Genomic DNA, 13,213 nt, shown 5'->3' with positions numbered 1-13,213 from the left:
CAGGGAGAGCTCAGAGCCCCTGGCAGGGCCTGGAGGGGCTCCAGGAGAGCTGCAGAGGGACTGGGGACAAGGATGGAGGGACAGCACACAGGGAATGGCTAGATGGATTCTGGGAAGGAATTGCTCCCTGTGAGAGTGCAGAAACCCTGGAATTGAATTCCCAGAGCAGCTGTGGCTGCCCCTGGATCCCTGGCAGTGCCCAGGCCAGGTTTGGAGCACCCTGGGACAGTGGGAGGTGTCCCTGTCATGGAGCTGGAACTAGATGGGGCTCTCAGCACTGAGTCTGCTCTTCTCAGAATTCCCAAGTGACCGGGGACAAGGCTGGTGCATTTATGGCCTTATCCCAGGATTCCCACAGCTGGGAATACCCCAGTGCTCCCAAGGGGAGCAGCCTTTATGGGCTGAAGTTCCACCTTTGGGTGCATTTTCCTATGGGGTGCAGTTTGTGCCTATCCCAAGCCGTTCCACCATCCTACCCTTTCAACATTCCCATTTTCCTCCTGCCCAAGCAGCCCCGCGAGAGATTTCCTCGGAAGAGCACAGCCAGCAGGGCCACTCATCCCGGGAATGCTGCCTGGCCCCCGCGGGGTGACGTTCCAGGGCTGGAAAGAGTGAGGGATGCTCAGCCCTTCCGCTGAGCTCAACCCTGCCGCGCTCCTCTGACTCAGGGAGGAACCACGTCCAGGATGGAGCCGGCGGAACGGCCATAAAGGGGATTGGAATTCTTCCGTCTTGGCAGAGCCCGTGCCGCTGCACGGCTTTGTGTGGAGCAGGGGAAAGGCTCTCCCAGGAGCCGGGCTCAAGGAGCAGATGTTTGCTTTGGAAATGGCTCCCGGCTCCCTCAGACACAACAGGATGTCAATAGCACCGGGAGCATCCAATTGGAACGGGCTGGGGAGGCAGCTCCAGCACAAAGGTGATGAAAAGTTCCTGCTGCACTGGGAAACAAAGAGTTTGGGATGGTGGAACCCAAAGTGTTCCAGGGCTCCATGGCGCCGAAGGGTAAAAATCAGCACTTGTTAATCACTGTTTCTTTAAAATCAGTGTTTCTTTGAAATCATTGTTTCTTTGAAATCACTGTTTCTTTGAAATCACTGTTTCTTTAAAATCGTTGTTTCTTTTAAATCACTGTTTCTTTAAAATCGTTGTTTCTTTTAAATCATTGTTTCAGGTCACTTCTCCTTTAAAAACATCCCAAATCATGGAATAATTGGCCACGCGGCTCAGCACTGATCCTAAAATATTGAGAGGGCATCTCAAGCTTTGAAATATTTGCATATTGTTTTCTAATCCACTCCTTGTTTCCCTCCAGCACGGACACACTGCTTCCCTATCTCCTTTGCCATTCCATGATGGCCATTTTGTATAATTCCTGTCTTTTCTGCACAGCAAAATGTCACTTGGAAACCTCCAGCACGGACGCGCCACCTCCCTTTCTCCTTTGCCATTTCGTGATGGACATTTTGTGCAATTCCTGTCTTTTTTTGCACAGCAAAAATGGCATTTTGAAGCCTCTGGGAAGTGCAGATGTGAAGCAAGGAATGAATTGGAGCTCACATGTGGAGCACATGGGCAAGCCCGGCTGAAGGATTCATTTCTTGTTAGGTTAAGAAATCCGACAGATTTTTCCAACAAAATCACCACGCGGTTGAGTGAATAATTTTGAAAGCACTTGGCCGAGCCCAAGAGGACATTTGGAAATAATTATCATCAATTTTGTTACTTATTCAAGCTGAAAAACCTCAATGATGACTTGCTGGAGTCATTCAAAAACAACAACCAAGACAGCATTATATAAAGGCTGGAATCTGTTTGGACAAACAAATTCCTGGTTTCGTTCCAGATTATCCAGGCGAAATTTTATGGCCTGTGCTACACAGGTCAGAACAAAATCTGACCTTGAAACCATTTTATGAATCAGAACTAGGGATGAGCCAGTTCATCCTGAAAGAAATGAAGAGGCAAATCCAGCTCCTTTTAAGTTTTGCAGGGACGTAAATGAATATTTCTGGGATTCACTCTGCACAAAAAGCCTCTAATTCAACTGGACATGTGCAGTGCAGAATTGTCCTGGATACCGAGGGACAGCCAGAGTTTTGCAGGGTGCTGAGGGGGCTCTCAGAGGGGAGAAGCTCCCAGTCCTGCAGAGCAGTGGGGTGAGGAGGATGTGAGGGCAGGACAGGCTGCTGAGGGTGGGCAGAGCAGAACTGCCCTTTCCAGCCTGGGGAACAAAGGGACCCAGCTCCCTCTGGAAACTGGGACACGAGCAGGGGGCGAGGAGGTGCCCAGGGGGATGGAGAGGAGCTGGAAGAGCCTCCCCAGCCTGCGGGAGCCCCAGGCAGAGCTGGATGGCAGGGTGGATCAGAAGGCAGGCTCTGAACCGCTGGCTCCTCTCCTCATTGTGCTGCAGCAGCAGCTGAGCTCTGTCTCTGCTCTGAAATGCCAGGCTCAGGCAGGGGAGCTGCAGCTCGGGGCCAATTACCTGGGATTTCTCCACGGAGGCCGTGTGCTTGTCACACATGGGGCTGATCTCCATGCCTCTCTCCCTCTCTTTGTCTCCCTGCTGGAAGAACTCCTCCATGATCCTGTCCGTCCACTGCCGGTACAGCTCCAGAGACTTTGTGGGATTACTCAGGTCTGCACAATGCACCATATTCCTTAGAACCTGCAATTACATCCATCAGGAAACTCATAAAATCAGCTGCAAAAGGAGGAGGGTTTCGAGCTGGATCTGCAGAGCATTGCACCAGAAGATTCTCTGATTATGAAACAGACCATAAAAATATCAGAAAAATGCCTGGCAGCACGTTAAAGACCTGGAGCTGCTGGAGAGAGCCCAGCGGAGCCCCTGGAGCTGCTGCAGGGCTGGAGCCCCTCTGGAGCCAGGCTGGGAGAGCTGGGGGGGCTCCCCTGGAGAGGAGAAGGATCCAGGGAGAGCTCAGAGCCCCTGGCAGGGCCTGGAGGGGCTCCAGGAGAGCTGCAGAGGGACTGGGGACAAGGATGGAGGGACAGCACACAGGGGATGGCTGGAAGCTGGAAAAGGGGGATTTAGATGGGATATTGGGAAGGAATTCCCTGGCAGGGTGGGCAGGCCCTGGCACAGGTGCCCAGAGCAGCTGTGGCTGCCCCTGGATCCCTGGAATGTCCAAAGCCAGGCTGGACACTGGGGCTGGAGCAGCCTGGGACAGTGGGAGTGTTGGGTGGGATGGAATGAATTTAAAGTGACTCCCAACCCAAACCAGTCTGGAATTCTGCGACTCCATCTCCATGGATGAGCTGAGCTGCCCCAGCCCCAAAGCCAGACTCTGGTGCTCACACAGCCCAGGCCTCACACCTGGAGCACTTGTGGAAGTGTCAGTGACATCACACAGGTTTGTCTGGGGATCCAGGTGCTTCCCACCATTGAAAATCCACTTCCATGCTCTCAGGGGAAGAGCTGAAATGCTCCCACTTTATGGAATGAGTAATATCCCCTCACGCACGCACAGAACGGGCCTGACTAAGTGGCCACAAGGATTTAGGCAGCACCAGTGTTTGAAATAAAACATTTACAGAGTTTTCCCAGGAGCCTGCTCTTAAGGAGTTGGTCATCAAAGTGGAGAGCAGAGCAGGATGTATCTTGTCCTGCTCACTGCACAGCCCTGTTCCAGCAGTTCCTGGTCACTTCTGTAAACCAAGGATTAAATTATTGAGGGAACAGACTGTACAGCAGTAATTCCAGCTCACTCTGAGGTGATTTAGATGTGAAGTTCTGAAAGAAACTTTCCTGTTACTTGCAATGCTGTAACAGGAGAAACAAATGGGAGAAAGCAGCAAGGAAATTTAGGGGCCTCAAAAATTGACCTCAGAATGTGCCATGTTTGCAGTTCCAAGTGTTAAAAAAAACCTAATTCTGGGTTAACACCTACAAAATTTGGGACCACCTCATGCTTCTTTTTAGTGCAGAAGAAAATTACTGCTGAGAATTCAGCTTCTCTCTATGATCAATTTCGAGGCAAAACCAGGAGTGTGGCCTCCTCATCCTGGCCCAAACACCCCAAGGCCAGGGAATGTGGCTGCCTCACCTGTATTCTGTCCGTGTAGTTGTCCAGAAGGAGAACTCCTGAACTGGTCACCTTCTTCGTTTCCACCATAGTCTTCAGATCAGCCAACAGACTCATGTGCTTGGACATATCAGTGGCCAACACCTTTCCAGAATGGGGGAAAAACAGGATTTCAGGAGGGGAAGCCACAAAAAACCCCATTTTTGGTTGAGAAGAGGAGGGGGGAGTGGCCATACCATGTCAATCACCATCTTCCTGAGGGTCTGGCGCTGCTTCTTGGTCAGGTTCTGGAAGATGTCACAGTGCTCCTCCTGGAGCAGCTTGAAGCCCACGGCCAGGTGGTGGTTCTCCAGCACGGACTCGTCGTTGTACATCAGCGCCAGCTCGGAATCTGGGGAGGGAAAGCCAAGGGTGGGACTCCAGGATGGGAAACGTGGGGTTCCCAACAGCCAACAGGAGCTTGGGCTGAGCGCTGGAAGGTTTTGGTGGGGGGAAGTTTCTTTTCCCATCCCTGGAAGGGTTCAGGGCCAGGCTGGATGGGGTTTGGAGCAGTCTGGTCTGGGGGAAGGTGTCCCTGCCCATGGGATACTGGGTGATTTTAGGATTCTGGGATTCTTTTTAGCTCCATGAGTGCCAGCCCCAGCACTCCACCATCCTTTGCTCAGTCCCAGTGACAGAATAATGCTCAGTTGACTCAGTTACAAGCCACTGGCAACAGAATCCTGCAAAAATCCTTCCCAAAACACAACAATCCCCATGTTTTGGAATCCAGATCCGTGCTCAGCCTGTGGCAGAACACAACTCAAAGGCCAATATTTGGCTTTCTGGTTGTCAATAGCAATAGGATTATTCCTCTTATCTTAATGGTAAAGTTTGCACTCAGGGCTGGCAGAATTATTATGTGGTAGCAAGTAGTAAATATTGACTTTACAAATTGTGCTACAATGGTTCCCTTTGTCAGGGATTGCATTTTAATTCCTGCTGGAGTCCAAAATGCCTCACTCCTCTACTGCACCATATTTTGAGAGGGCAGCACAGCCTGCAGTTGTCATTTGTGGCATGTAAAAAGCATTCCCATTGCTCTCGGGGTGAAATTCTGAGAGATTCACAACAAAACTCACTTGTGTTAATCAGGAATTGATTGGAGACCCCGGGGTGATCCACATCATGGATTGCAGCTGCAAAAATGGCAGCGAGGATTTCCAGGTCCGTGAAGACAGCCTAGGATGGAAAAACAGGAGCTTGTCACAGGGATTTTACCTCTCAGCAGCTGGGGAAGCTGATTGAGGAGAACAAATTGTGCTGTTCCAATTGGTTTTATGGGACAAGGCACTGCAGAAAGGTGAAGGTGAGACAGAGATCCCCCGTGCTGAGATTTCCTGAGGATGGAGGCGAAGGGAGCGCTCGGAAGAGCCACCAGTGCCCACCCCAGGTTGAAAACCAAGCCAAGCAGGGCACTCACATCCAGGGCAGGGGTGGAGAGCAGCACATGGGTGGACTGGGCCACGTCAGCAGCGTGCAGGCTGTTGTGGTAGGCCACATCTGAGTGGTAGTGGTCCTCCAGGGTCATCATGTACGTCACGAACGTGTCCGACGAGATCTTGAAGGTTTTCAGCAGGTCCCGCTCCTGAGGGAGCAGAGCACAAACACCCAGCTGAGCTCAGCAGGGAAGCAGAGGGGAGCCAGACGTGAGAACAGGGCTGGAAGCAGCAGGGCAGCCTGCTGTGCAGGAGCACACACCTGGAATATGGCGTACATGATGCAGGTCAGCGGCCGGTTGTGGGAATACCTGGCCACGTTGAAGATGTTGAGGCCCCACTTGTTCAGGTCTTCCAGTTCCTTTGGAGAGCACCAAAAAAGAATGGTTTGAATGGTTTGCCAGGCAATTCTGCATTCCCCAAAAAGTGCACAAATATGCAAATGTAATGGTGATTTTAATTATGTAAGTGCTGAACGTGTGAGCGCAGTGAACACAGAGTAACTGTGAAGGGCTGATTTGTGTTTCATAACTGCTCTCCTCAGCCTTCATCACCTTTTTTCCTTTTGATTTTAGGGCTATTTGCATGTATTTTTAAATATAAAACATGCTCCTGAGGCTATACCATTAATTACAGCATTTCTAATGGCCACACCACTTTGGGGATACTAATCCAAGGGGGAACAATCCATTCCATTCCCAGCTTCCAGATTCTCCCAGAGGAGCAGGAATATCCCCTACCTTGGCCAGGTGATCTTCCTTCTCTGTCTTCACCCCAAACCGTGAGATGCTGGTGTTGTTTAGGCTCGAGCTGTGCATTAGTTTCTTCACCCCGCTGATCTGTGTCATGAGCTGCTGCTTTTTCTTCTTCTCCCTGTCCTTCTGGGTGGGAGAAGGAATCTCCACATCGTTCTGCTTGTCTGCAACAGAGCAGGGGGAAATGAGTCAGCACACCGTGAGCTCCCAGCACATCCCCCAGAATCAGCCCTCGAGCTGTGCCTCTGCTCCCCACTCCAACCCAGGGGGTTTTCTCATTTTGGGATTGAAAAATCAAAAAAAAAACCAAAACCAAACAAACAGTTACAAAAGCTCTGGTTGCTCTCTTGGAGCCACTGTGTGGTTTGGGGACACTGGACATGTCCAGGAATGTCTCTCTGTGCATGGATGTGGCACTTGGGGACAAGGATTAGTGCTGGACCCCATGATCTCCAACCTAAACGATTCTGTGATTTTCCATGCCTGAAAGGCACCAGGTTCTCCTTGGGGATAAATCCCAATTAATTGTATTCCCTATCTGCAGGAAAATAAAAGATATGCTCAAACAACATACTTTTTTCCTGAATAAGGTAAAACCACATTTGTTTTTTCCTGTTTTCACTTTTTAGGGTCAAGGCCTCCTGCTCTTAAAACCAGTAACAAATGGGTGTCACTGATTAATTAAAGATTTTCCCCTCACAATTATGTATGCAATAATATCCAAAGCACAGGCTAAATTCCCATTGCCATTCTCAGGGACAGTCACAGTTTCAGTGCACATGAAGAGGGCCCAAACCTGGCTGTGGGGATGTGTTTAACAAATAAATAAACCCCAAAACCAGGTGGCATTCACTGCCCTACAGCTGATTCATTAAAGCACAGGTCTGGTGGCTCATTACTTCCATCCCAACCATTTCTCATGGATTTTACCACAACCTCTGAGCACCTCAAGGACCTCCAGAGGGACGAGGCTTCCAGACAGGAGTTGCTTTTGCCTGGGCTTAATTAAACCCCTGTGAAACCCCAAGCAGCAGCAGCAGCAGCAATTAGGAAAGGAGTCATTATTCACAGCACAGCCGGGCTGACATCACAGGGTGTTCCCTGGATTTTGCTGAAGCACCGATGGACTTTCCTCTCCATAATCTCCTTAGCAGTGACTAAGGCAGCACCAAATGGCCATTCTGGAGCAGAAATCCCTGATTTGTTGCATCAGTGTCCCGCGGGGGGGGCAGTGCCCTCGGGAGGAGCGGGTGACCCACGGGCAGTGGGATGGTCCCTCTGACGTGGCGTGCAGCCTCTGCTGCTCCCCTCTGACCTTCCCAGCCCTGTCCCTGCTGGGAATGCGGGGCTGGACCCTCTGCTCCTTCTTGGAGCCTTCCCAGCCCATTTCATCACGGAATTACAGAATAAATTGGGGTGGGAGGGAGTTTAAAGATCAGCTGGTCCCACCCCTGCCACGGCAGGGACACTTCCACTGTCCCTTGGGCACTGCCAGGGGTGTTGGGCACCCTGTGCCAGGCCCTCATCCCCTTCACAGGGAGGAATTCCTGCCCAATATCCCACCCATCCCTGCCCTCTGGCAGTGGGAAGCCATTCCCTGTGTCCTGTCCCTCCTTGTCCTGATAAAATCAAAAGGCTGAATGCAGTCACATGGTCTGGGTTTGATATCTCTGCATCATCCCCACCTTTGGAGATAAACGAGTGACCTACCCACACATTTCTTTTTGTTTGTTTGTTCAGCCTCCTCATTTGCAGACTCCTGTTATTTTGGGCGTTCATTTAATTTAATGAAATTTTAGGAAGGAAAAAACTAATTCATAAAACCCATACCAGCATGACTTCCTGAAACAACTGACAATCCTTTTAAAAGCTTCCCTCGTTTTTTTGAAGATGAGCAATCAGGCTGCAATCTGGCCCAGTCTGGAGAGCCTCAGCAGTGCCAGGCCCTGGCCTCACACGGGGATGTCACTGTCACCAGGCACGGGAATGGACAGAGCCTTGTCCAGCCCTGCCAGGGGACATGGAGCTGTCTGAGCATGGAAGAGCAGGAATTCAGACCTGGAGCTGCTGGAGCCCCTCTGGAGCCAGACTGGGAGAGCTGGGGGGGCTCCCCTGGAGAGGAGAAGGATCCAGGGAGAGCTCAGAGCCCCTGGCAGGGCCTGGAGGGGCTCCAGGAGAGCTGCAGAGGGACTGGGGACAAGGATGGAGGGACAGCACACAGGGAATGGCTGGAAGCTGCAAGTGGGAAAGTTTAGATGGATATTGGAAGGGAATTCCTGGCTGGGAGGGTGGGCAGGCCCTGGAATAGGATTTGCCCCTGGATCCCTGGCAGTGCCCAGGGCCAGGCTGGACACTGGGGCTGGAGCACCTGGGACAGTGGGAGGTGTCCCTGCCAGGGCAGGGGTGGCACTGGATGATCCTTATGGTCCTTCCCAACCCAAACCAGTCTGGAACTCCATGAATAAAACAACCCCAGCAGCAGCTCTGGCTCATCAGCCCCTGCTGGGATTCAGGCTCCATTAACCTGAGCGTTTTTGGGGTTTGTTTTTGCTTGCCACATTGGCAATTCCTGCTCCAGACTCCAGACCACCAGCCAAATCCCTGGATTAGCCCCCCAGTGCATCCCAGTCCAGCCCCATTCCCTCCCTGCTTGAATTCACACTCTGGGTTCAGCTGAGAGACAAAATCCATGCGTCCCCACAAGGCAGCTCCAAACTTCCATGGATTATTAACGCTGTGTCCTAAATGCAGGCAGCAGTTCCAGCTGCAGCTGGATATTGGAATCACTTTAAAACCCTTAATGGGAATAATTGTGTGTCACACAGGGAAGGCATTCCGGCCGTTCCAGCCTCGGGGCACGAATCCCCAGCACCCACAGCACCCAGCCTTTGGAGCTGTTGGCTTCAGGGATGTCCAGAAATATGAGGCTCCTCATTTCAGAAGCAAACGGTCACAAATCCTGAATCTCCTTCTTGAGAAAATCCCATTTGTCCTAACAAACGTTGACACAGAGGATTCATTCATGTTCTTGGAGCTGTGAGCTCCTACAGAATGAATGAAATGCAAAATATTCCCTTTTCTTTCTGACTTCTGGTGCAAAATGAGCAGATTTGCACAAAGCAATGGACAAAATGTGGGGATGATTTAATCTGAAGCCCATCTCCGAAGGGAAGGTGCAGCTGAAGGAGGCAGCGGCTGCAGCTGGCCCGGGGTGACTTTGTCCTTTCCATAAGGTCACCACAAAAACCAGCGTTGCATAAGGCAGCCACCACGGAACCCTCCCAGAAAAATTCGGGAAGGAATTCCTCTTATCCAAACACCATTTTCCCCCTTTCCCCACCCCTTTGAAAGCGAAAGCCCCAAGAGGGAAGCTGTGAACCCCGGGGGCAACGGGGCTGCCCTTAACCCTTCCCTGAGCCCCCAAACCCAGCTGGGGACGCATTCCTTACCCAGGAAAGTGTTGGAAATGTACTCGGACACTTGGTTGCCGGAGCGGCTCATCTCGGACAGGTGGGTGAGCTCCCGGTTCAGCATCCTCTTGAACTGCGGGAGACAGAGCACAGGAAAATGGCATTTTTATGGAATCCTCTCCCAAATCCACAGCGCCTTAGCACGGGAGACTCCCCCAGCACGCAGGATTCCGGGGATGTTTGGGATGGAGTCGGCGACAGATGGTTTCATTTCCACCCCGCTCGGCATCACCGTGACTGGGTATTTCTTTTCAGCCCACGGAAATAATTTCCTCTAAAGATGCTCATCAGTTGCTACTGTCACAAACGAGGGGAGAACGATCCAGAGAAATCTCTCTGAAAGCTCAGATTTTTATCTCAGGTTGAGATTCCCCATCCCTAAACCTTCTTTTGTTCTGGATTTTCTAAATTTGCTCCATTTTGTATCAAATAGCTGCATATCCAGAGGAGAAGTATGCCCTAAATCTGAAGATCATACAGCAAAATGCGGGATTCAGGCATGATTCCCTCAGATATTCATGCTGGGATCCTGCTGATTTTATAATCCAGCATTTTCACTGCTGCATCATTTTAACCTGCAACACCCAATTCCCCCCAAAAATGACATCCATGGATTCTGCATGCACACTACACACATGATTAGCCAAAACACACAGAAATCAGCATTTTTTAAAGCATATTTTCCTCACAGAGGCTTTCTCCGAGCAATACGGTACAAAAAAAAAAAACAAAAAAAACAACACGTTAATAATTCGGTAATTAATAATCCTTCAGGAATTAAACCCACCTTGATGTAACCCCAAGACACGGATAACAAATAATTGGCTTCAGGCATTTTGGAAAGCTCCTGGCAAGCCAGCACCAATCCTCCCGGAGAAATCGCCGCTCCGACGGGAGAGGAGCTTTTCCCGATCCCAAAAATTCAGCGTTCATCCGAGGCAGCGATCCCGCAAGAAGCGGCAGCCGCTAATCCCAGCCCAAGCCGAGCCTGGCGGCGCATCCTCCGGGCTGCCCGTGGGTGGATGCGCCCGCCCGGAGCGAGGGATGAGCTCCGGGAAGGCACAAAGGAAAAACGGGAATTGATCCGCACGGATCCAGCCGCGTGCCGGGAAGCGCTGGGCACTTTGGGATCAGCCTCTGGAGGGGCTCCCCGCTCCGCAGGAGCCCGGCTCAGCTGAGCCGCGCCTGGGAAGTGATGCTGGTGGAGCCAGCTCCGCTAACACAGCCATGTTTTATGGGAAAATTAAAATGGAGGAAGCTCCGGGAATATTTAAATGAGGGGGAAGCAAGCAGCAGTCTCCTCTCCGTTCCTGCTCTGCTTTTATTCCCTACAGGGGCTTTCAAAATATTCCCAGCTGGATTTTTAAAAGGGTTTTTCACACTTTCGGTGTGATCAGGTTTTTCCTCCTCTGTGGTAAAGGGCAAACTGCAGCAATGCAGCAAAATGTCCCTTTACAGACTGAAACACCCTTCAGATAAGAGGTATTAAAACCAACCACCTTAAATCTGTAACTGCAATTCATAAATTCATACGTTCATTCTTAAAAGATTGCATCTGTCGTGTCCCTGCCCAAGGCGGGGGGAGGAACGCGATGAGCTTTAAGGTCCTTCCCAAGCCCAGCCATTCTGTGATTCACAATCCAGATTTCAATATTTAATCGCTTCTGCAGTTTTTGTTTCAAGCAGACAAGCAATCCCTTTAGGAGGAAGCCGGAGCTGTCCTTGACACGGAACCCAAAGAAAATCCCCTGTGCCGTGCCCCCAGCACGGGATCAGTGGGATGCGCAGCTCTCCCGCTGCTCAGGACGTCCTTGGCGACTGTGCCGGGAACACAGCACATGCCAGAGGCCAGGATTCCCAAAATAAAAGGGCCATCTTTGCTGTGAAAGCCTCTCCGGTCTCCAGCTGCCTCCCCAGCCCCTGCTGGGGGCTGGCACGAGGCTGCCCCGCGTGCTGAGGGACACGTGAGGCGTGGGCACAGCCCAAAATCCTGCTCCTGCTCCCTCCGACAGCCCGGGCCGGCCAAGGCACGGCTCCAGGACGTCCAGATGGGATTCCAGCTCAACCTTTGGCCACGTGCAGCAGAGGAAGTTGTGACCCATCTGCTCCTCGCCTGAAATTCACGACTGGCAGAGGTGGGAAGCTGATGGCACCTCCCGTCACCTGTGCAGCCCAAAGGTGGGGTGTGACCTGCTGGGACAGTGCCACCTCTGTCCCTGCTGTCCCCTCCCACAGCAACCTGCCAGTGCCACAGAAACGGGGAATCCTGGAATGGCTTGGGTTGGAAAGAGCCTTAAAGCCCACCCAGTGCCACCCTGCCATGGCAGGGACACCTCCCACTGTCCCAGGCTGCTCCAGCCCCAGTGTCCAGCCTGGCCTTGGGCACTGCCAGGGATCCAGGGGCAGCCACAGCTGCTCTGGGAATTCTATTCCAGGGCCTGCCCACCCTGCCAGCCAGGAATTCCTTCCCAATATCCCATCCAGTCCCACTCTCACCATCACACAGTGAGACCTCACATTCCAGGTAAGACAAGCAGCTTAAATCCTGTCCCACAGGGTACAGGAATGACTGGGATGTGAAGGCTGGCATCCCACGGGATACAGGAAGGATTGGGATGTGAAGGCTGGCATCCCACGGGATACAGGAAGGATTGGGATGTGAAGGCTGGCATCCCATTGGATACAGAAAGGATTGGGATGTGAAGGCTGGCATCCCACGGGATACAGGAAGGATTGGGATGTGAAGGCTGGCATCCCACGGGATACAGGAAGGATTGGGATGTGAAGGGTTCTGGCTGCCCAGGAACACATCCCACACCACTGTGCCATGGATTCCGTCCCCCAGGGTCCCCACTCCACCTCCTGCCAACCATAAGGGACAAAACCCCTTTGAAGAGCCCCCCAAAGGCAGGGAGGAGGAGCAGGAGGGGCTGCAGGGTGGGAGGGAGCCCTGACCCCATCCCTGCTGCGGTGACGTCCGTGCAGAGCAGCAGCAGCAGCAGCAGCAGGGACACGTGAGCCTCCCACAGCCTGACAGCCCAGCGTGTGCTGCAGCATTTCCCTGCAGCCAGGCCTGCTCGGGCACCAGGAAACCACCGTCAGCACATGATGAGCACACAAACCACTTCCCATCCCCGGCCTTTCCTTACAACGGCCCCGTTCAGGTCAGCGAGCCCGTGCTGCCGGACAAACAGCTGATAAAAACGCCTTTACCTCACAAGTGGCCTCACAAAGCACAAAGGGCGGCCACTGCCTTCCCACAGAGGCGCACAGCAATTAAGTGGCCGCCACAAGGTCACCCGAGGCATCTGCAGCGGGGAAAAATCCTCGGGATTCTGGTGTCCCATCTGGAAGCAGGAATCTGCCCCCCACAGCCTTAATCTCCCCCACTTTCCCAGCCCTTTAATCAGCAGCCTTTGATGAACACGGGCAGCAGAACCCAGCACCGCTGAGAGGACGGCGAGGGT

The 13,213-nt window shown here is 52.3% G+C and overlaps 1 protein-coding gene across 6 annotated transcripts in view; it reads right to left on the bottom strand.

Moving 5' to 3' along the window:
• The window catches only part of PDE4B (phosphodiesterase 4B), a 172,680-nt gene that overhangs the window by 2,496 nt on the left and 156,971 nt on the right, over nucleotides 1-13,213 (bottom strand). For 5 of the 6 annotated variants that reach the window (XM_064429162.1, XM_064429161.1, XM_064429163.1 and 2 more), the window contains 8 exons: nucleotides 9,726-9,819; nucleotides 6,262-6,440; nucleotides 5,784-5,882; nucleotides 5,506-5,670; nucleotides 5,165-5,264; nucleotides 4,280-4,434; nucleotides 4,065-4,187; nucleotides 2,483-2,665 (listed from right to left, as the gene is read on the bottom strand). In XM_064429162.1, the coding sequence (XP_064285232.1) occupies nucleotides 2,483-2,665; nucleotides 4,065-4,187; nucleotides 4,280-4,434; nucleotides 5,165-5,264; nucleotides 5,506-5,670; nucleotides 5,784-5,882; nucleotides 6,262-6,440; nucleotides 9,726-9,819 (1,098 nt within the window). Of the gene's footprint in view, nucleotides 1-2,482; nucleotides 2,666-4,064; nucleotides 4,188-4,279; nucleotides 4,435-5,164; nucleotides 5,265-5,505; nucleotides 5,671-5,783; nucleotides 5,883-6,261; nucleotides 6,441-9,725; nucleotides 9,820-10,533; nucleotides 11,138-13,213 lie in introns of those variants that run through there. The other variant, XM_064429164.1, reaches the window with a different exon arrangement.

The sequence above is a fragment of the Passer domesticus genome, chromosome 7 (genome assembly GCF_036417665.1).
Source record: "Passer domesticus isolate bPasDom1 chromosome 7, bPasDom1.hap1, whole genome shotgun sequence".
NCBI classification, from domain to species: domain Eukaryota; kingdom Metazoa; phylum Chordata; class Aves; order Passeriformes; family Passeridae; genus Passer; species Passer domesticus.
This window is presented reverse-complemented; position numbering and strand designations above follow the sequence as displayed.